The 21067-nt window shown below is 36.6% G+C and overlaps 4 protein-coding genes and 1 pseudogene across 5 annotated transcripts; 1 reads left to right on the top strand and 4 right to left on the bottom strand.

Moving 5' to 3' along the window:
- Positions 1-2335: 2335 nt before the first annotated feature.
- GCK72_002866 (uncharacterized protein) lies at positions 2336-2729 on the top strand (the record flags this gene model as incomplete). Its single annotated transcript, XM_003099035.2, has 2 exons — positions 2336-2482; positions 2529-2729. 2 exons carry the CDS (start codon positions 2336-2338, stop codon positions 2727-2729), a joined length of 348 nt encoding a protein of 115 aa, XP_003099083.2.
- Positions 2730-5424: 2695 nt separating this feature from the next.
- On the bottom strand, positions 5425-8177 carry GCK72_002865 (annotated as a pseudogene). The gene is made up of 4 exons: positions 8068-8177; positions 7249-7377; positions 6368-6977; positions 5425-5544 (listed from the first exon to the last, which is right to left on the bottom strand). Coding segments are annotated over exons 1-4 (969 nt in total).
- Positions 8178-8426: 249 nt separating this feature from the next.
- GCK72_002864 (uncharacterized protein) lies at positions 8427-8822 on the bottom strand (the record flags this gene model as incomplete). The annotated part of the gene is made up of 1 exon (XM_053723657.1): positions 8427-8822. The coding sequence occupies one exon, from the start codon at positions 8820-8822 to the stop codon at positions 8427-8429; it is 396 nt and encodes a 131-aa protein (XP_053592302.1).
- Positions 8823-12391: 3569 nt separating this feature from the next.
- Positions 12392-14499, bottom strand: GCK72_002863 (uncharacterized protein; the record flags this gene model as incomplete). Its single annotated transcript, XM_053723656.1, has 4 exons — positions 12392-12820; positions 13345-13414; positions 14036-14163; positions 14239-14499. 4 exons carry the CDS (start codon positions 14497-14499, stop codon positions 12392-12394), a joined length of 888 nt encoding a protein of 295 aa, XP_053592301.1.
- Positions 14500-15518: 1019 nt separating this feature from the next.
- GCK72_002862 (uncharacterized protein) lies at positions 15519-16275 on the bottom strand (the record flags this gene model as incomplete). The annotated part of the gene is made up of 5 exons (XM_053723655.1): positions 15519-15605; positions 15681-15785; positions 15833-15931; positions 16038-16144; positions 16197-16275. The coding sequence occupies 5 exons, from the start codon at positions 16273-16275 to the stop codon at positions 15519-15521; spliced, it is 477 nt and encodes a 158-aa protein (XP_053592300.1).
- Positions 16276-21067: the final 4792 nt, after the last annotated feature.

The raw sequence follows: 21067 nt of genomic DNA, 5'->3' as shown, positions 1-21067 counted from the left end.
ATCCAATTTATTAATTTCATAAAACGCCCAGAGAAGAGCGTCTATTCTATCTTTTTTTTATAAATATGTATATTAAAAACCACAACCAGTTGTGTTTATTCATGGAAAAGAATCGGGGTAGAATAACCTCTTCTCCCAGTTTTGAATTTTGGCATTCTGGCCCAGCACGTGGCAGAAAAACAAACTGATTATTCCCTAAAATCTTCATATTGCGAAAAAATTTCAGGAACACTTCAAATTTACTAAAATATTTATTTTTAATTTTTAAATAGGAAAAATTCAATACTTCAAAATCAGACGACATAACCTACTGTCACACAATTTTAATTTTCATAGTTTATTTTCATAGTGAGACGGAATGTGGTGGTCGCTCTTCCCAGGAGAAAATACTGTCTCAGACCAGTCTTTGTCCTGTCTCTTTCTCCTTTTCCTCGGGTTCTATTTCTTGATTGAGAAGATTAATTGCACTTCACCCAGCGGGGTGCAAACAACCCGTAGGTCGACCGAGAGGCATTTCTCCCTTCATACATATTTCTTATTATTTTGTACACATACTGGTGGTGGAGAATGACACGAAGTCGCTCTCCTTCCAATACCGGGAAAAAATGAAATAATTATAATCGATAGTGAAAACTTGTTACTTCTTTCTTTAGCCCATTCGTCCACTAACTCGTTCATCCATCACATATATCAATATTGATTAATTCTAATTAATTCATATTTTCAGGGTAACTAAATCTATGACCAACTACTGAATGATGGTCGACAATGTGATTTTATCTGATTTTTTGTGAATTGTAAGTTTTTTTATCTATAAAAAAATGGAATATGGTTTTTCATGTTAAAAAGTGAGTCATACAGTAATTCGTTATTCTAGAGTAACACATTTTTAATAGGGTTCATCTCGTAGGAAATTATCTTAGGAAAAGTCTCTGTAAATAGTTCGAAAACTTTCATACTTGTCAAGGCAAGCTTGAAAAATTTTTGAAGACCCGGACCGGCTTCAAGAAATGGACCAATTTTTGCGAAAATTTTTTTGGGCGTTTTTCAAATTGTTCATCGAAAATGAGAACATTTTTGATGATTGTTCAGAACTTCTTTTAATTCAAATCATCGTCGAAAATTTGACGTTTTCTTTAAAAAAATTTTAAAAACTTCGAAAAATTCGAAAAAATTTTAAATTTGACTTTTGGCGCCAATTATCCGGGCCTTGACAAGTATATAAACTTTGGATGTCATTTCCGAAAGTCTTTACGAGATTAGTGATCTGTCACATTGTTGCTACGTTTGAAAACATTATCGATAATTATCATACTTGCAAAATATCGGCCCGGGCCGGTAGAGAAAGTTGCCGGCCCGGAACCAAAAAATGAGCACAATTTTTTTCACAAAATTTTTCGAAATTTTTCAAAATTTTCATCAAAAGTAGTCAAAAATCCTATGTAAACTTGAGTTTTATCGATATGTAAAAACATAGTCGAAAATTCGACTTTTTTGAGAAAAAATCAAAAAAAAATTCAAAAAAATTCAAAATTTCAAATTTTTGTACTGTGACCCGGGCCGGTGAAAATTCTCAAATCGGCCCGTTGCAAGTATGATAATTATATTTCTGTATCTGAGTTCTGATAAGAAAAGGGTAGGCTTGGATGTGTCAGAACTACATTGCTCAAATTCCCAAAAAGTGATTAGTGATAAAGCGATAATTGATATGGTGATAATTGTTAGGTGATTACCAGAGTGCCGGAATCCGGATTCCGGGTTTTTCTGACATTCCGGTTCCGGTTCCCGATTCTGAATTTTGAAAATATGATTCCGGTTCCGGATTTCGGTGTTTTGAGTCTCTTTTTTCCGGAATTCAGAAGTTGAAATTTGGAATTTTTTGAGTTTAAAAAGCAACTATAGCACTTCTTTTTCAATTTTAACCCTCAAAAGTAGTTTAAAAAATAATTTATCATTAAAAGCACTCAAAAAAATGACTTGGCCTTGCAAATTTATCGAATCATTCCGAATTCCGGGTTTTTTTGTCATGTCATTCCGGTGTCGGATTCCGGATTCCGGAAATCGAAAAATGTCATTCCGGTTCCGGATTCCGAAAACAGAAAAATGGCATTCCGTACAACTCTGGTGATTACCCTACTCTATTCAGAAGACATTATGATTAAAAGTGTATAACTAGGAGTGGTAATGCTCCACCGGGATTTTAAAGCTAGTAAAAACCGACTTTTGTCAAACTCGACTCCGGTTTATATATTTTATAAACTTTTTTTCAATAATTTAAATTTTCAGTAACAATGGAACACTTTGCCCTGAACAGATTTTGGATATTGTGGATGAGATGTGGAGAAAGAAGGTGAATTTCATCCACGTTCAAAAATATCGCACGTTATGTAATGGGTTAGTAAATGAAGACTACAACTGGGAGGCAATGGTAGAGCTGAGAAACCCCTCATTTGATCCAGAAAAGCATCGGATCTATTACAAGGTATTTTCCAACTTGAAAAAAGTAATTATACATTTTATTTTTTCAGGAATTCGACTCGAACATTTTGGGATCGTTTCAAATCAAATTAACTGATTCATTGATCGAAGGACAAGATATTATACGAAGCTTCCCTAGAACGTACAAGAACTTCAATTATATGGACACGGAGAACTCGTACAAAAATGTCTTTGAACAAGTGGGACTTCATCTCGACAAGAGTGAAACAATTTTAATGAAATATTTTTGATTATAATTTTAAATAAACAATTATTTAGCACATACTGTGTTTTTTTTGTTTTCAGCCAGAAAAAAAACTGAAAAGATAAATTTAGATCTAGATGAACACTACAAAAATTACAAATTGAAAGAAAATAATTTAAAATAATTAATTACGTGAAATAGATTAAAAACAACTAGAGAAATTTTTCCTAACGGCAAATCGTTCAAGTTGAGTTTTAAACAATTTTCAGTTTAAACTTCTTATTTTTCAGAATTCTACATCGGCTTTCAACAGTTCACTAGGCCTTGAGATGCTTATAGGCGTAAATTTGACCATCACTCTATTACTTTGATATTACAAAACGGAAAAGGCTGAAATTGAGGAGTATCGTAATTTTGTAAATATCTTATGAATTCATTTTTATCTGGGCATGAGAAGTCCGCGCCGCACTCACGCGGCGGCCACACCCATTTCTTGCGGCAGTGTTCAAAAATTAAACGCAGCGTTAAAATCGGGGTGGGCGTGGCCGCCGCGTGAGTGCGGCGCGGACTTCTCATGCACAGATAAAAACGAATTCATAATAAATATCTGAATTTCAATAAACTTTTTTGTATTTAAGCTGTTCAAAACATTGTTTTCGGTCATTACACGGTGATTTCTTCTGTACATTTCTCGTTGACAAATTTTCGCCCCATGGTGCGCAGAAAAATGGGCGGGGGCTAAGGATGCAACCCCGTGGCACCTGAAAAAACGGTAAAATATTATCAGTGGAAGGGGGAAAGGAATGTATTGCTTTTCGTGATAAGTCGTTGAATAAGTATTTGTATTTATTACAAATTGTATTCATTTCATAAATATAAATAAAGTGTTTATAATAAAACAATCATGTTTGTGTTATGTTTGAACTGAAAATACGTGAAAACGTTTATTACTTGAAAATGAATGAATATCAACGATTAAAAGGACGAAAAGGGAACGAAAAAGGGAAAAAGGTAAGACAGGGATGTGCGTATGGAGGCGCTTTGGGCGCTGTAAAAATCCAAAGTGTGTGAAAATGCGACGAGAGTGTGCGTGCTATTTCGAGAGACGCAGAGAAAGGGCGATGCACATGAGCGTGGAAAACACGCAACAAAATGGGGTACGGTAGAATGTTTATCTTATTATTATTTTTGATGGGAAAACCAAATTTTCATCAATTTTTCCCATTTTTTCAATAGAAAAGCATGATTTTTACTGATTTTTGTGCTTAAATAATTAATATATATCAATAATAAATAAAAAATGTCACTTTTTCCGTTAAAATTGCGCGTTTTTTTTTTGCGAAAATGACTGTTTTAGTGAAAAATAATGCAATGTGATCGTTTTTTAGTGCTTTTTATCAATGTTGCTGCTTTTTTCAGTCGTTTTTTCAAAATATAATCCAAATTTTATGCTTTGCTATCAAATTAATTGATTAAATGTTAAAAAATTCAAATTTTTTAAAATTTTTATCGTCTCCGATTGATTTTCACTTATTTTTCCGTATTCTCATCGTGATTTCATAATTTTCAGTTGGGAATCGACGCCGATTCGACGCCGACACTCTCCTTCCGTCAGAACTTCTCGAAAGGAGACGAAAAAAGTAAGTTAAGATTTATTTATTGGGTTAATTGAAAACGATTAAATTTCAGCTGAAAAATGGACGCGTTCCGTTCGTCAAAGACAAGTGGAACAATCGTGTTGGACTCGAGCGCGAGTTATGTCGTCACGTGAGTGCCTATCCATGTCTTGAAGCATTAAATGAGCTCTAATTTAATTTCAGTAATCTCTCGCTGTCCGACACTTCTGTTACATCACTCATCTTCATCCTGACATTCTTCTGCTTCTTCATTCAAATCGTCAGAATGGTTTGGACACGCTGGACACGATACAAAATGATGAGAGATGCCGCAAAAGAAGAACCTGAAATGATCGCCGCCGCCAACCGAGACGTCCATGCGATCAAGCAAGTGTAACCGGATAATAATGATCCCTATGAATTTGTTGTTTCCCTTTTTGATGTATCATTGTCTATTAAGTTACGTTTTACTCTTTCACTAGATCTCACTCATTCACATTTCGAACAGAATAAAAATTATAAAACTATTGTATAAGAAAAAATGCACAAGTGGCTTTTGGTAGTGTAAATTGGGAAAGCAGAGAGAGTACAGGAAAAAAACTTTGGTAAAAGATTATTGCTTTTGAGAAAAACGCATCGGGAGCAAAGAAATTTGTGAAAGTAGAGATTATAGACATAGAAGTTAGTAAAGCGTATTCTTAAATACATGAAGTTGGGCACAGGGAGCTGATGAGTAGGGCAACGAAAAAGGTGAGGGATTGAAAGAATGGGGAAGAAAATATAAAAATCTTCAGTTCAGGCTACAAATTTCTATGAAGTTTCTAAAAAGAAATAAAGCTAGTTCTAAAAGTTAACACATTTTATAGAGACCATAAAACCTCGGAACCTTTTTCGGTAGACCTCTTTCTGGCACTTTTCAATTTCCTAAGAGAAAGTGAGATTTTGAAGAAAACAGGGGCAAAGAATTGGGATGCATGGCTTGTGATGGGGGCGATTGGCAATTCTTTTGCGGCATCTCTCATCATTTTGTATCGTGTCCAGCGTGTCCAAACCATTCTGACAATTTGAATGAAGAAGCAGAAGAATGTCAGGATGAAGATGAGTGATGTAGAGCTCATTTAATGCTTAGAGCTCATTTAATGCTTCAAGACATGGATAGGCACTCACGTGACGACATAACTCGCTCTCGAGTCCAACACGATTGTTCCATTTGTCTTTGGCAAACGGAACGCGTCCATTTTTCGGCTGAAATTTAATCGTTTTCAATTAACCCAATAAATAAATCTTAACTTATTTTTTTCGTCTCCTTTCGAGAAGTTCTGACGGAAGGAGAGTGTCGGCGTCGAATCGGCGTCGATTCCCAACTGAAAATTATGAAATCACGATGAGAATACGGAAAAATAAGTGAAAATCAATCGGAGACGATAAAAATTTTTAAAAATTTGAACTTTTTTAACATTTAATCAATTAATTTGATAGCAAAGCATAAAATTTGGATTATATTTTGAAAAAACGACTGATAAAAGCAGCAACATTGATAAAAAGCACTAAAAAACGATCACATTGCATTATTTTTCACTAAAACAGTCATTTTCGCAAAAAAACGCGCAATTTTAACGGAAAAAGTGACATTTTTTATTTATTATTGATATATATTAATTATTTAAGCACAAAAATCAGTAAAAATCATGCTTTTCTATTGAAAAAATGGGAAAAATTGATGAAAATTTGGTTTTCCCATCAAAAATAATAATAAGATAAACATTCTACCGTACCCCATTTTGTTGCGTGTTTTCCATGCTCATGTCGCCCTTTCTCTGCGTCTCTCGAAATCGCACGCACACTCTCGTCGCATTTTCACGTTTTTTCATCGCACTTTCAGAAAATGCGAGGCGCTCAACGCCACCCAGGCACATACCTGAGGTAAGATATATATCTTAATAATTAAAAATAGCTGAAGACGTGATGAAATAGACTAGAATCGTGACTTAAAAAGTGTGTCATGACGGAGGTTCACAAGTTTATGCGAAAGCAATATACACTTGTATCCGGTTATGATGTCAGATACCTGCTCAAATTGTCGTTCTAGTCTAGCGAGTAAGCGATGGAAGTGTTCGATAGACTGCTCAGAAGTTTTGCCCCACACGCCGAATTTTTCTATGAATGGCATAACGTGAGAGGCAAGAATGTGTAATTTCGGAGTAACGGTCATATCAGGATATGTTGTTCTCAGTTCGATTAGAAAGGATTTCAATGTGAGAGAAAAATCCAATTGCTGAGCAGAAGTAAACTTTTGAGTAGAAGAATATGACATAATAGAACCGAGATGTTTCATCATTTTTCTCAAAGATTCTTTTTTGAATTGGGGAAACTGAAGATTTGGAGTGTTTTCAAAAACTTTGATAATCTTCTTGATATTTTCGGGGCGATACATTTTGTAGGTATCGTTTCCATTGAAACACCCACCACGGTAGGACTTTCTAATAAGTTTCAGATCTTTGTAAAGAACGTCTTCAAAAGCAGTAGCACATGGTCCGGAAAGTGGTAGATCGGAAGTAACAGATGCCAAGCTGGACTTCAACTTTTCGACATATGCCAACTGCTCTTGATGTAGATTAGAAAGTTCTGAATAGTGAGATTCAACGATTTTTCGTATATCAGATACTTTTGTAACTCCACTGCATTAATAGCATACAGCTGATTGAGAATTAGCTGCAATCATGGCTTTTTGAGAATCTTTGATTATACCGCAGCATTCGACATGCAGCTCTAATCCACAGCTACTACATTTACACATATGAGGAGAATTGTTGTAGCCGTTTGAAAGCAATTCTTTGAAAATACATAAGTTTGCTTCACACTTGTCAATGCTGGTACGGAAAACTTTCGATGTGTAAATGGAATTCCATGGATTCAACCGTCTCTAAATCCTTGGCATAGAAATCAAACCATTCTTTTTCTAGATCAAGCTTGCTGCTCAAACTGTTTATAGCGGAACTTCGTTTCATTGATTTCATGAGATAATCAACTTCTTCTGGGGTGAAACTGTCGGCAATACTTGCCAGTTTTACAAGGTTTCTGTATATGAATTTATCAGATATCCCCATTATAATATGAAGTGATGGTGGGATGATGTTTTGGATTTTTATAAACGGAAATATAGGTTTGCAACCTTCTTTCACATTTAACATTCCCTTTTGCGAGTCTTTATCATAATTTCTCGTGTTAAAAACCTCATTTATGTCCCAATCACCCATTTTCAGTAATCCATTACTAGTACTCTTCGAATAGTAGCATATCACACAAGGATATGTAGAGGAAGGTCCTCTGTGTCCAAAGCAAGCACAGAAAAACATCACGTCTCCCGTTAGGAAAAATACTATCTCTTTTTCAATGATTTTTCCGTATTTGTCAGTGTATGATATTGATTTCAGGCGACACAACAGCTCTCCAACAACTTCCATCTTCTCCCGTAATTCCGCATACTTGTCATCTCCTTGATAAAATTTTAATAATAATAAATTGTCTGGCGAATTGGTGTTTTCCCCTTCTCCTATTGCAATAGCAATTTTCGTTGACTTCCCACCCTTGTCACCCAGAATAGTGAGATTCAAAGGTTTATTAGAATTGTCTATAACACCGGAGTTGTATAGATTCTGACAACGCTTATTAAGGGAGTTCCGAACATTTGTGATTGTGATTTCGGCTGTGTTATTCTCCTTTCTTTCTATAACATACTCTTTCACAACGTCATCACCAGCTCCTCACCAGCCTACATCATCACCAGCTTTTCTGACTTTTTCAAGAGGTGCAAGTGTGTCAAATTTGCTATAAGCCTTCATCGCAGCTTTCAGCCTTCCATAGTCTCTATCACTCATGATTAAATAATTTTTTATTTGGAGACTTTCTTCCGCCGTCACTGATTGGGACCAGGAACAATTGTTGGATCTGCTGAAACGTGCGAATGACTCATACATACACTTCAAATTTGATTCACCGGCTATCGACTGACTAATTTTAATAAGTGCGTTCAATCTGGCGTTGCGAGAATCACAATTTTTCAACTTAGAAAATTCTTTCAGTTTAATTTTATCGAAAGCTCTTACAGCTACATCTAACGCTCCTTCTCAGCGAGAAGAAAAGTGTTGTTCTCGAGGAATCAATCGCCGCAGCTTTCTGTTCTCTTTTTTAAGTTTCTCCATTTCTCGGGCCAAGTTGGCGTAATCGCTAAATGGAATCATTAGTTCCTCATTTGACTGCGATTTCGCTAACCTATCAATGACAAATAGGTTTTGGTCGCGATCGGGTGAAACAGTTACAGATTCCGCCGAATTATCACTACTTGGAGCATCCATCACACAAGAGGAGCTAACCAACACCACGTTTTCAGCGTTTATCAATGGGGAGCTATCCATTTCTGGAGCATCAACCACATTAGAGGAGCTAACCAAAACCACGTTTTCAGCGGTTATCAAGGGGGAGCTATCCATTTCTGGAGCATCAATCATCAAATCTGTCGACATTGATTCAAAAAATAAAGTGGTCGAATTTTCGCCCATGGGTTGGCCACCAAAAAACTTCAGAATTCGTCGAAAAAAAACGACTGAAAATGTTTCCCTGTCGTTTGAAGCGCACTATGGTTCATTTCAATCCCACTGAATTAGCTTTTTGGACGTTTTTCGTGACTTTTCCATTTTTATTACTGAATCGTTCTGAAACATTGGAATACAGATTTGAAATCAGTGGAAAATTTCCGTTCTAGTGATATATGTCTCGACACATAACTCCATTTCTTTCACTAGTTAAATTACACGTAAAAGCTGAGCTTCTTCGTGTGCTTCCTCAAACCTGGGCCATTTCAAAAACTAGTCCATCGGAATTTAATTTCAGCAGAATCCAGTTTTCTATATGAAGGCGGCACTAAAACGACTAGAATTTTTTTCTACAAAAACTCGATCAAAAAACGGAGGGCGTATGGAAGCGTATTTTGAAATTTATGGATTCAGTTTTTTTAAACTTCGTCAAAGTTTGTAGAAGAGAAATTAACACTGACGATAGTAACTTCAACAAAATCTCGTTTTCTATATGAAGGAGGCATCAAAAATTGTTCACCGGGTTGCAATTTTAAAAGAAGCAGTATCCATAGCTGAGTCTCGGTAAACACACATTTTTGATGCGCATTCTCTTTCTTCTAACCCAGAATCATCAATAGTCTTAAGAATGATGTTTTGATAAAATTTCTTGACACATTCCATTGAGGTTATGTGTAGATCACAATCTTTAACTAGTTTCTCAGATTTCTCTAGTTCTTCTTTGCCGTCTCTTTTCAGTTTCTGAGAAGATTTGGGTAGAGGGGTCGGTTCAGCAGCGTCTTGGCTGTCGGCTAACTGTTTAATGATGTTGAAACCATATGTTTGAGCTGAGCCCATAACAATATGGAGACTGGAGGGAACAATTCTTTTTAGGGAGACTAGTTTAAATATGAATGATGATCTTTCACGCTTTTTCCTGGCGTGCCACTTTTCAAACTGTTGAGAACGTAGCCAGTTTCAGTGCGAAGCATGCATATCTCTCCTCTCTTGTAGTTAGAGATTTTTTGTCGTCTCGGACTATAACAATAAAGGCAACTGCACGTTGCAGATGCTCCTTGAAGCCCTATCATTTTATAGATAAACTTCATGTCCCCCCACAAGAAATAGCTGAACTGGAATTTTGACCACTTCGTCCCCAATTTTCACTTCAACATCAATTAATTGATTCAGCTGCTCAACTATAGGACCCATGAATTCCCTCACTTTCTCTTCTGATTCATCATCATTGTAGATTTCAAGAGAAAGAGCATTGTTGGCACTGTTTGAAGTGGATGCATTATAAGGGAAGAGGTCGACGTTTTGAGATCCAACAAGTTCCAGGATGAATTCTCTCACACGTTCAAACCTAACTTTCTTTGTTTCCTTTGTTAGCAAATGGTAAGGTGTTTGATATTTTCCACGAGTGGGAGTTTTTAATGAGAGCTCCGTAACTTTTGTCTCTTCAATATCGTTACTTCACGTGTCTTTTTCTTATTTTTAGGCATTAAAATAGATATTTCTGCATTTTTAACAAGCACATCTCATCTCATCTCCAATCGTTCGCTCTCTTTGTCCCGCTCTTCCTGTTCAATTCTCATACAATCACAGTGTTGTATTTGAAAAGCTTGCTCAGTCTCACATTCCAGAATTCTTATTTTGGAACTATCGTCTCCATTGCATTCCTTAAGACTTTGAGCATATGCCCTAAAAGTGCTACATTTGTTTTGTTTATTTCAAACATGCACATTATTCTGGTCAACTACTTGATTCGATTCCTTTTTCGCCGTTCGATTCCTCTCTTGTAGCAGTCACTTTTCTTCAAGGGTCAATTTTCTGAAAAAAATAATCGTTATCACAGTCTCCCCCGTTTCCGGTAAAGCAAGGTGCGGTGTAGCGCTTTCCGTGTGTTTCTGTTTACACACTTGTCGATTTTTGTAAACGCACTTCGCAGTTTCAGCGCGAATTCAAATTTCAGACCCTATTTTTTGCTTGAATTGAAGTTTTTTTGGGAAATTAAAGTTTCTGTGACAATTTTTCCGAAAGCAATTCAGTCTATTAAGCCCAAAAAGTTGGATTTTTCACCAGCGTAGGAGTAGCTATACTTTTAAAGTTTCACTATGAAAACTGCCGTATCTTTTTATTTACTCCACCAAAATTAAAATTTTTACACTTTTTGAACGCCTATCAGTCTAAGGAATGTCTTTCTAACAATAACAAATGTGTAAAATGTAACAGAACCAAAGATCGACAAGGGCAAAAATTTTTGAAAAATCGTCCGAATTTGCGCCAGCAAGTTTTTTTCTACTTGACTGACGCGTCTTTTTCTGGCATCGCTTGGCGTATTGGAAGCTTGGGAGACTGTGCGTTGTTTTTCCCCCAATTTTTAGTATAAACCACGAATTATAGTATACAACTGACATTTTAATAACAAAAAACGAGAAAAAGAAATGATTTGAAATAAAAACACATTTGATTTAACACTGATAAAAATTAAAACAAATTGGCGCTGTATCAGCTCGGCACATTTCTAGCAACTGCGCTCCACATGCTCTTGAAAAATGTCTCTTTTTCTCCGAGTCTCTCAGTTTCGCACACAACTTTTTCGGTTTCGATAGAGAGCGGTTGTAAGATAAGCGTGTCGTTCTAATAAAAGGTTGTGTGTACAAAGACACTTCGCTGTATAAAAATAATAAAGTTTCGACAAGGATTTCAAAAAAAAATTCGCGGGGCTGGAACACGCAAGCGCATAGAGTTGTGGGCGGAGCTTAAACTGCAAGCTCAAACAAGCGGCGCGGTTTTAACTCCAGTAGTTTTTTTTCAAATTAAGAACCGCGCCGCTTGCAGTTTAAGCTCCGCCCACAACTTTATGAGCTTGCGTGTTCCAGACCGCGATTTTTTTTTTTTGAAAATCCGCAATATTGTCGAACACCTTCATTTTCAAATGAAACTTTTAGAAAAAAGCAATTTCTGAATAGATCGCATTTACATATGTAGCCAGGGCGTGATCGTACACTTTGTGAAAATAATACCAAAGAAATTTGTCAAAATACAGTGAAGCTCTGTCGAACAGAAGCGAATGAGGTTTATCACATGAAAGTAGAGAAACGGTACACAGGGTCTAGGTGTGAGTAGTGAAATCGTATGCGCTCCACTAGACATTGGCGGTAAATTCAAATTTTAATTTTTTCAATTCGCTGTTTCACTGTGGCACTTTGATACGCAGCTTAATCGACCACTTTTTGAGCCGATTTATGTCTGCTTTCCCGCATTTTCGGTCAGTTTTTCGACTGTCGCGCGTCTTTTCGAGATTAATTCTATTGAAAAAATAGATAAAATTTTTAAATATAATAATTATTTTGAATCTCGCGCTAAAATTTCAGCTGATTTCAGCGGAGCGCGTTTATTTTCACTACTCATCCTGAGACCCTGTGACGGTAGGGAAAAGAATAGAATAAATACATATTTAATAAATTTTACAGCAAAAATAATGATCATAATGATCATTGGAGCAAATTTTGAAGTCAAATACATGAATAACAAACACAAGAATAAACGACATATGCTAAACCATACAAAAAAATGCACACAATTATCAACATTTCCTTTTCCACATGAACTCGTTCTGGAATCATTGTCAACACGAATAGCATTATCGCCAGGCCACTTTCCACTTTGGCGAAATCCAGCGGGGTCTGTGGAACCAGCATATAAGATAAATGATCCATTAATATCAGCTTGTCGGGAACTCGCGCTTTGATAAAGTGCTTCACGATTCCATTTCCAGTGAAAAGCCAGAAGAAACCAGAAAATATGAATAAATCATTGTCGTTGGGTTCTCGATGGAATCCTTGAATGTATTCACGAATATATTGGATATAATAATGAAGTGGTCCGATGACAAAGCAGAATGCGTGGATTAGCACTAGAGGAATCAGCAGGTGGGCGGAGTCCTGGAAAAATGAAAATTGTATGAAAAAAACGTAATTTCTGCAGTTTTTCGGGAAAATTGAGAGAAAATCGAATAAATTCGAACAGCAAGACTAAAATTTTACCTATTTTTGCTATTTTTCTCTCAATTTTTTGAACCCAAAGCAGGTTTGAATAATTCAAAAATTCTAATTTTCGAAGATTTCAATGAATTCATTCGGTTCAAAACAGTTTTGAGACGGAAATTGAGTGAAAACACTGACAACTAGTTTGAAAAATTTGATGATTAGTTGCGAAATTCAAGTTTTGCGATTTCTCATATAATTATAGATTAAAATGGTAAAATCGATCAGAATCGAACGATTAACGGAAAATCTTCGCTTGTTTTCTTGGTATTTTGAATCACTATCGACTTTCAAAAGGAAATGTGAAAATTTTGGTTCGAAAACTGTATTTTTGAGATTTTCACTATGAAAACTGCTCAAAAAACTCGCAAAATCCGCACTTTCCCTTCTATTTAAAGCTTAAATTTTTAACTTTCACTCACTTTTACACATGGAATGAATACAGTTGTCAGCGCCACTCCAATCGATCCGATTTTCAACAAATTCCGATCGCTTAAAATCCATCGGAAGTGAAATCCGTTGAGAAAATAAAGGAAGACGAAAAAATTATTTATCATCCATTTCACAAGCGATTTTTGGAGTTTCGAGCATCCCAATTCGTCCAATTTATCGAAATTATGGTAGTAAATATCATAGAGACCGAAATAGCACATATATGGTGCAAAAAGCATGTAAATATTCATATTTGTGGTGGAATTGTTAAAAAAAAGAAGAAGAACTGTATAATGCAAGCGCGCTCTGTTGAACAGAGGCGAGAGTGTGGTGTTCAATACATGAAAATGGAGAGACGCAGAGAATGTGAATGATGGGAATTTAAATTACATAATTATTTGAGAGATTTTCCTCAATTTTTTGTTACGAAAATGCGATAAAACTTGTTTTCAAATGTAACAAATTGATTTTTAATACAAAACGGAGGAAATTGCAAACAATATCACACTAATAACACTTTCGACACGGACAAAATCGATTTCCGTGAGCGGGGCGAGAACAAAGCTCGCTGAAAGAAACTTTTGCATAAGATATGGGTCTTCCGGTTTCGGTTTGGTGAAAGAAAATTTGAAAAAGTGAAAAACTATCGCTTTTCCGAATAAATTGAACATATTTATGTACTGAACGAGGGTAGATCCGCGGTATTGACGATATCCGCCTCGCAAAAAGTTTCTGAACGTGTTGAATGGTCCGACGATGAAGCAGATGACGTGGAGAATCATTAGAAGTATTGTGAGATTCGGGTAATTCTGAAAAAGGAATATTTTAAACAATTTTCCCAAAAAAACAAGTTTTTTTTGCAAAAATTTCGAAATTTTACTCACTTTCACACACGGAATCCACACGGTTGTCAAGGCGATTCCAGCCGATCCATATTTCAGCAATGTCGTTTCATTTATAAACCATCGAAGCGGTAATCCAGGAAAAAAGTAGGCGATAATCAGAATATTCTTTAAAATCCACTTGATAAGCAATTTCTGAGCCTCCGAGCTCTCCAAATCATCCAATTTTGTGTCGGTTTTGTAGTAAATATCATATAGTCCAAAATAAAATGAATACGGAATGAAAAGTGTAGCGAGAGCCATTTTTATAGGGAAAATTTAAGAAAAATGAGGGAAACGCGAAGAAAACGTTCGAAAAAACGTGTAAATTGCAAGTGCGCTCTGTTAAAGAGGGGCGAGAGAGTGGCGCACAACACGAGAAATTAGAGAGACGCAGAGAAGGAATTGGAGGTATTTTAAATTTAGGTTTTTGCGTATACGGCCTCCTGCGAGTGAAAAAAAGTCGGAGCAATCGCGCGTTTTTTTTTCGCTCTCTCGCTGCGCACACTCTCTCGCCGCAACTACAGTAAAATCAAGCTGGAATGTGCAATTTAGAATTATGAAACTGCGTTCTACTGTCGCCACAATAAGAATGAAGTTCATTAAGTCAAATCCAAGTTTAGCGTGTGTTTGTCGTATCTTTCATTGAAAAACGCGACGCGACCGCAGCTCGACCTGGCCGGTAAATTCAAAATTTTTCGTTGTGGACCTCACGTCTCGCACCCCTGTGATCAACTTCAAATCTCAACAAAAAAAATAGTAAAACACTTTATTACAGCATATTTCAACAATACCAGCTGGAACAGTAATATTAGACGGTATCCAGTTTTTGAGCTGAAAAAACCTTAATTTAAAAAAAAACTAGATCCGATTCCAAACTAACAGAAGTCGGCGCAAACCGCAGCGACAAACCGTGTGTAACCGCGTTGTACGACGCCTGGTCTCCACCAATTCATTTCCCACGGAGGATATTTCGGATTTCTGTTATGAATGCATACGGAGTCTTGATAATCAACTCCCCGAACCTCAAATAGGAAAAACTGATTATTTTTTGTTCAGTTTTCGTGTTTTTGGCGGAGTAGAGTGAAACTATCACAGACTGAGGAGATACATATAGAGACGCGATTTCCAAAGTTTTATGAGAATGGAACTCACTTCAGCTGGCAAGGAGTCTGGTTCCCAATTGGTAAATGTTAGACGCGTGAGCCCCTCCGAACAAAAACGTGTCTTTTGACACCCGTCTGCTCCTACTGTAATATTGGATTGACTAAATCTGTAGTATTTCAAAGTGGTCTGGTAATAATCCGTGTTTCCCAGATAGTCTGCTCCATTAGAATTGTCAAGTTCAACGTGTGTACAGGGACACATTGCTGAAATTATGCGTAGTAATTAATTTGTAAGTTCTTTTTTTGTCTGGGTTTGCGCTCACTTTTCTTAACACATACGCCATTGAGTTGGTTAAACTCCTTAAGCTCCCCACTATTAGTAGTGACTAGCCATTTCTGAGGTGGATAAGGGTTGCAGAACCCTTCTGCGGGGTATTCACCAAACTGTAGGTAATTAATGGTTTAGATAAATCCAGACTCAGACCACTCACGAATTCTTCATTGAGATTGTCTGTATCAAATACAAACAACTTGTAGTCTTCTTCACAATACATCGACACCGAACAATCATCGATTTTCAGTTCTGGCGCCTTAAAAGTAGAAAGTTGATGTTCAAAGATCAGAAGGGCCCCAAAAAATCGCTAAAACCAAGAAATAGCAGTGTCTCCCTCAATCTCTAAAAGTTTAAGGTCTCACCTTAATAATACTTGTCGTCACATTATAAAAATATATGTGGACGTCTTCTTGGACGTTTTTGAAAATATTTGAACTGTCCAGTTTCTGAGCTTTACAAGCGCAGGCTGCTGGAAATTTGAACAGAAAAAAATAGACATAAATATATTGAGATAAACTAACGTGGAACGGAGTATTGAATCACCAAACACGCATTGGAAATGCTGAAAACTGATAAGAGGAAGAATAGAAACGGCTTCATTGCATGAGGTAAACAGTACTGAATGAAATGAAAAATGGAGAAGTGTTCGAGATGAGATGCTAATTGTTTTGTGGTGAATTCATTAAATATGCTAAAATACTGAATATGAATAATCTTTCGAACAGTTGGTTGATTTTCTAAACTCTAGCAGACTAAACTCTAGCGAATGAGTTTTAAAATAATTTTTTCTTTACAGAAACATTTAGAACTTGAAACCAGTTGTATCGTTCGTTGCAAGATCTCATTGCTCCACCTAATGGAAAACGCTCGAGTTATTATTCCTGGAGGAAAGAAAACAACTGAAGCCAAGATTGAGGCTCTTCTAAATGCAAACGTTGCTGCCACTGAGAGCCCGGGTAAGCTCGAAGTTGCCATGCAAAAAGTTTTGCTTAAATAGAATATTCCTGCCGCACAGGGTCAAATTTTGTCCATATGAATTCAAATAATTTTCCCGCGAAACCGGAAGCTCAGTGAAGCGTGTTTGCACACGACTTGGCAGATTGCCAATTGAGTCGCCGATCAGCATAATGCCGTCCGCATGCGGGACTTTTAACGTGGAATCAGTAAGACGAACGATAGGGAGTGAAATTTTTCGAATGAAGCTGACTTTTCTTCCATTTTTTCGCTATTTTCGAGAAAGCTTTGCACAAAAAATATCGTATTCATCAAAAAAGAGAAAAATACAAATTTTTAATACCCAAAAAATTTTTTGAATTTCGCGCTAATTTTACGCTAATTTTTTTGGAGCGCAATTGCTTCATATGGACATTCAATGACCCTGTGCTGCCGATTAATGATTTAATTATCTCTTTTCTTATTAGCAGATCAATTTTATTACAACTGCGCTCCGTCGCAAACGAGAGAGTACCTGCGAGAGTTTTTTCTGGCGCAAACCAGATTTCCACTATTTTTGATCTATTTTCACAAGTTTTAATATTTTTTGCCAATTTCTAAGAGAAAAATATGAAAAATATATCAAAAATGATGAAAACCTGTTTTGCAGCAGAAAAAAAACTCTGCGTCTCTCACCGATACTCTCTCGTTCGCTGTGGGGCGCAGTTGGGAAGTCAAAATTTCAGTCAAAAATATCTATTTTTCCATTTTTTGCTAAAATACCCAAAAATCTACCAAATTTCAGTGATATCTAGTTTGAGAGATTTGGAAATACTCGATAATTGTTGAGAAAATTGCTGAACAAGAGCAAAAACCACTTGAAAATTTCAAGACTTAAAATGCTCTGGAAATGACTAAAAATGCTCTGGAAATCTTCAAATTCGGCTGAAAATACCCAAAAATTCAACCGAACTTCAGTTATACCTATTAGCACGACGCGCTTCTTACAATCGCGCTCTACCGAAACTGAAGAAAATTGTGTGCGAAATTGAGAGACTGAATTTCAGATCACGAATAGTTAGAAGGAAGGAACGCGCTCAAAAAGCAGCCGAAGACCACATGAATCGACTTCAAATGTCCCGAAATGCTAAAAGTGCTCTCATGGAAACCTGAACACTGGTGACACCAGTGTTCGCGTTCAAACCATAAGAGGAGTTGACAATCTAAACAAAATGGTCAAAGCTTTACACGTCATCTATCATGAGTGTCGAGATCTTGGCTCTTTCGAATGGTGTGAAAATCTTGCTGATCAGACCGAAACTGACAAAGTTATAAAAAAACCCATTTTTGAGTTGGCTAAAACTTTTACACCTTCTTATTTAATGTCGGAAACGGACCAAACATCGAAAAAATCAGATATGGTTTTTTTGAATTCTCGATGAGTGTTCTCAGAGCTTCGTCGATATTCAGTTGACGTCCTTCAGAGTTACCTAAGCAGTCTGGTGTTCCATCTGGGATTAAATTTGATTTTTCGGAGTCTTGTTGACTTCGGGGCCCTTCTGTTTTTAGGAATTTTAATTATAATTTTGTTGATTTCTAACCCGGGAGGATTCAAACCCGCGTCTACTGAAGAAAACCTTAGCCCGGGTATTATAGACTACTACATCCTCTGATCGACGAGTCTATCCGGTACCGACACAAATAGGAATGGTGGGGGAAGTTAATTTCATAAAAAATACCTTGTTTTTTTGAAATTCTAATTACAATTTTATTGATTTCTAAGTTAAAAAAGTCCTGTTTTTAGGAACTTTAACTATAATTTTGTTGATTTCTAACCCGGGAGGATTCAAACCCGCGTCTACTGAAGTAACCTTCAGCCCGGGTATTATAGACTACTACATCCTTTTTTAGCTACTGTCATACAAAACTTACGTTTTCGCTGACCCCTATTATTATTCCCACTGTTATAGATCGAGGAAATAGCAGATGTCTTTCTCCAACATAGACATGTCAACTAATTTACACATTGTCTCTCTTGGTATATTGTTTTGGACACGTTTCTTCACGTATAACCATCTGCCTTTTTATCTCTTTGAGAAATCGGTCCGAACGGATGACTTTGGGGGAAACTTGGAACCTTGAACCGTAGGATAAGAGGGCCCACCTGTCCTCCCCCCCAGATGACTATTTTCACCTGTCACCCAACTTCACTTTCGTTTGAATATTCACGTTTTTGCTTGACCTCATCAATCTCTTCCCTGCTTTTTCCGTGTGCTTTCCCAAGACAACATAAAATAGATAGTCACCTGCCTATTGTCTTTTTACTGTTAACACAAACCACCTGCTCACTTATCTCCATGGGAAATCACTTATCCAATTAGACCAACAGATGGCTGTTTTCTACTAGACTCCGCCCACTGACCCCCCAGTCTCCTCATCTCATCTTCTTGGCTCAGTCGTCCACCATTTTCCCGTACTATATGGTGACTCTTCTATCTTCTCTTTTCTGGCAATCTTTGAAATCTCCACGGAACCATGATTGATCTCGTACTTATATTCCCTGTTTGCTCAGTTTGTTTATGAATTAATGTTTTCTTTTTCAGTGGTAAACCACAGCGCATGAAGAGAAACAGTCGTGATAGATAAGGATCGGTCGAGTGCAACAAACGGTGGATCGAAACGGTGGAGCAATGGATCGAATGACGACCTTTGATAGACGTGAGTTATGAACGTTAGAAGTAAAATACTTTTCGCTCTTAACTTTTACTTCCCCCACCATTCTTATCTGTGTCGGTACCGGATAGACTCGTCGATCAGAGGATGTAGTAGTCTATAATACCCGGGCTGAGGTTTTCTTCAGTAGACGCGGGTTTGAATCCTCCCGGGTTAGAAATCAACAAAATTATAATTAAAATTCCTAAAAACAGGAATTTTTTAAATTTAGAAATCAATAAAATTATAATTAAAATTCCAAAAATCAGGGTACTTTTTATGAAATTAACTTCCCCCACCATTCTTATCTGTGTCGGTACCGGATAGACTCGTCGATCAGAGGATGTAGTAGTCTATAATACCCGGGCTGAGGTTTTCTTCAGTAGACGCGGGTTTGAATCCTCCCGGGTTAGAAATCAACAAAATTATAATTAAAATTCCTAAAAACAGGACTTTTTTAATCTAGAAATCCATAAAATTATTATTGAAATTCCAAAAATGAGGGTACTTTTTATGAAATTAACTTCCCCCACCATTCTTATCTGTGTCGGTACCGGATAGACTCGTCGATCAGAGGATGTAGTAGTCTATAATACCCGGGCTGAGGTTTTCTTCAGTAGACGCGGGTTTGAATCCTCCCGGGTTAGAAATCATTAAAATTATAATTAAAATTCCTAAAAACAGGACTTTTTTAATCTAGAAATCCATAAGATTATTATTGAAATTCCAAAAATCAGGGTACTTTTTATGAAATTAACTTCCCCCACCATTCTTATCTGTGTCGGTACCGGATAGACTCGTCGATCAGAGGATGTAGTAGTCTATAATACCCGGGCTGAGGTTTTCTTCAGTAGACGCGGGTTTGAATCCTCCCGGGTTAGAAATCATTAAAATTATAATTAAAATTCCTAAAAACAGGACTTTTTTAATCTAGAAATCCATAAGATTAATATTGAAATTCCAAAAATGAGGGTACTTTTTATGAAATTAACTTCCCCCACCATTCTTATCTGTGTCGGTACCGGATAGACTCGTCGATCAGAGGATGTAGTAGTCTATAATACCCGGGCTGAGGTTTTCTTCAGTAGACGCGGGTTTGAATCCTCCCGGGTTAGAAATCAACAAAATTATAATTAAAATTCCTAAAAACAGGACTTTTTTAATCTAGAAATCCATAAAATTATTATTGAAATTCCAAAAATGAGGGTACTTTTTATGAAATTAACTTCCCCCACCATTCTTATCTGTGTCGGTACCGGATAGACTCGTCGATCAGAGGATGTAGTAGTCTATAATACCCGGGCTGAGGTTTTCTTCAGTAGACGCGGGTTTGAATCCTCCCGGGTTAGAAATCAACAAAATTATAATTAAAATTCCTAAAAACAGGACTTTTTTAATCTAGAAATCCATAAAATTATTATTGAAATTCCAAAAATGAGGGTACTTTTTATGAAATTAACTTCCCCCACCATTCTTATCTGTGTCGGTACCGGATAGACTCGTCGATCAGAGGATGTAGTAGTCTATAATACCCGGGCTGAGGTTTTCTTCAGTAGACGCGGGTTTGAATCCTCCCGGGTTAGAAATCAACAAAATTATAATTAAAATTCCTAAAAACAGGACTTTTTTAATCTAGAAATCCATAAAATTATTATTGAAATTCCAAAAATGAGGGTACTTTTTATGAAATTAACTTCCCCCACCATTCTTATCTGTGTCGGTACCGGATAGACTCGTCGATCAGAGG

The sequence above is a fragment of the Caenorhabditis remanei genome, chromosome I (assembly GCF_010183535.1).
Source record: "Caenorhabditis remanei strain PX506 chromosome I, whole genome shotgun sequence".
NCBI classification, from domain to species: domain Eukaryota; kingdom Metazoa; phylum Nematoda; class Chromadorea; order Rhabditida; family Rhabditidae; genus Caenorhabditis; species Caenorhabditis remanei.
The sequence above is the reverse complement of the archived record's forward strand: the minus strand, read 5'-3'. Positions and strand labels throughout refer to the sequence as shown.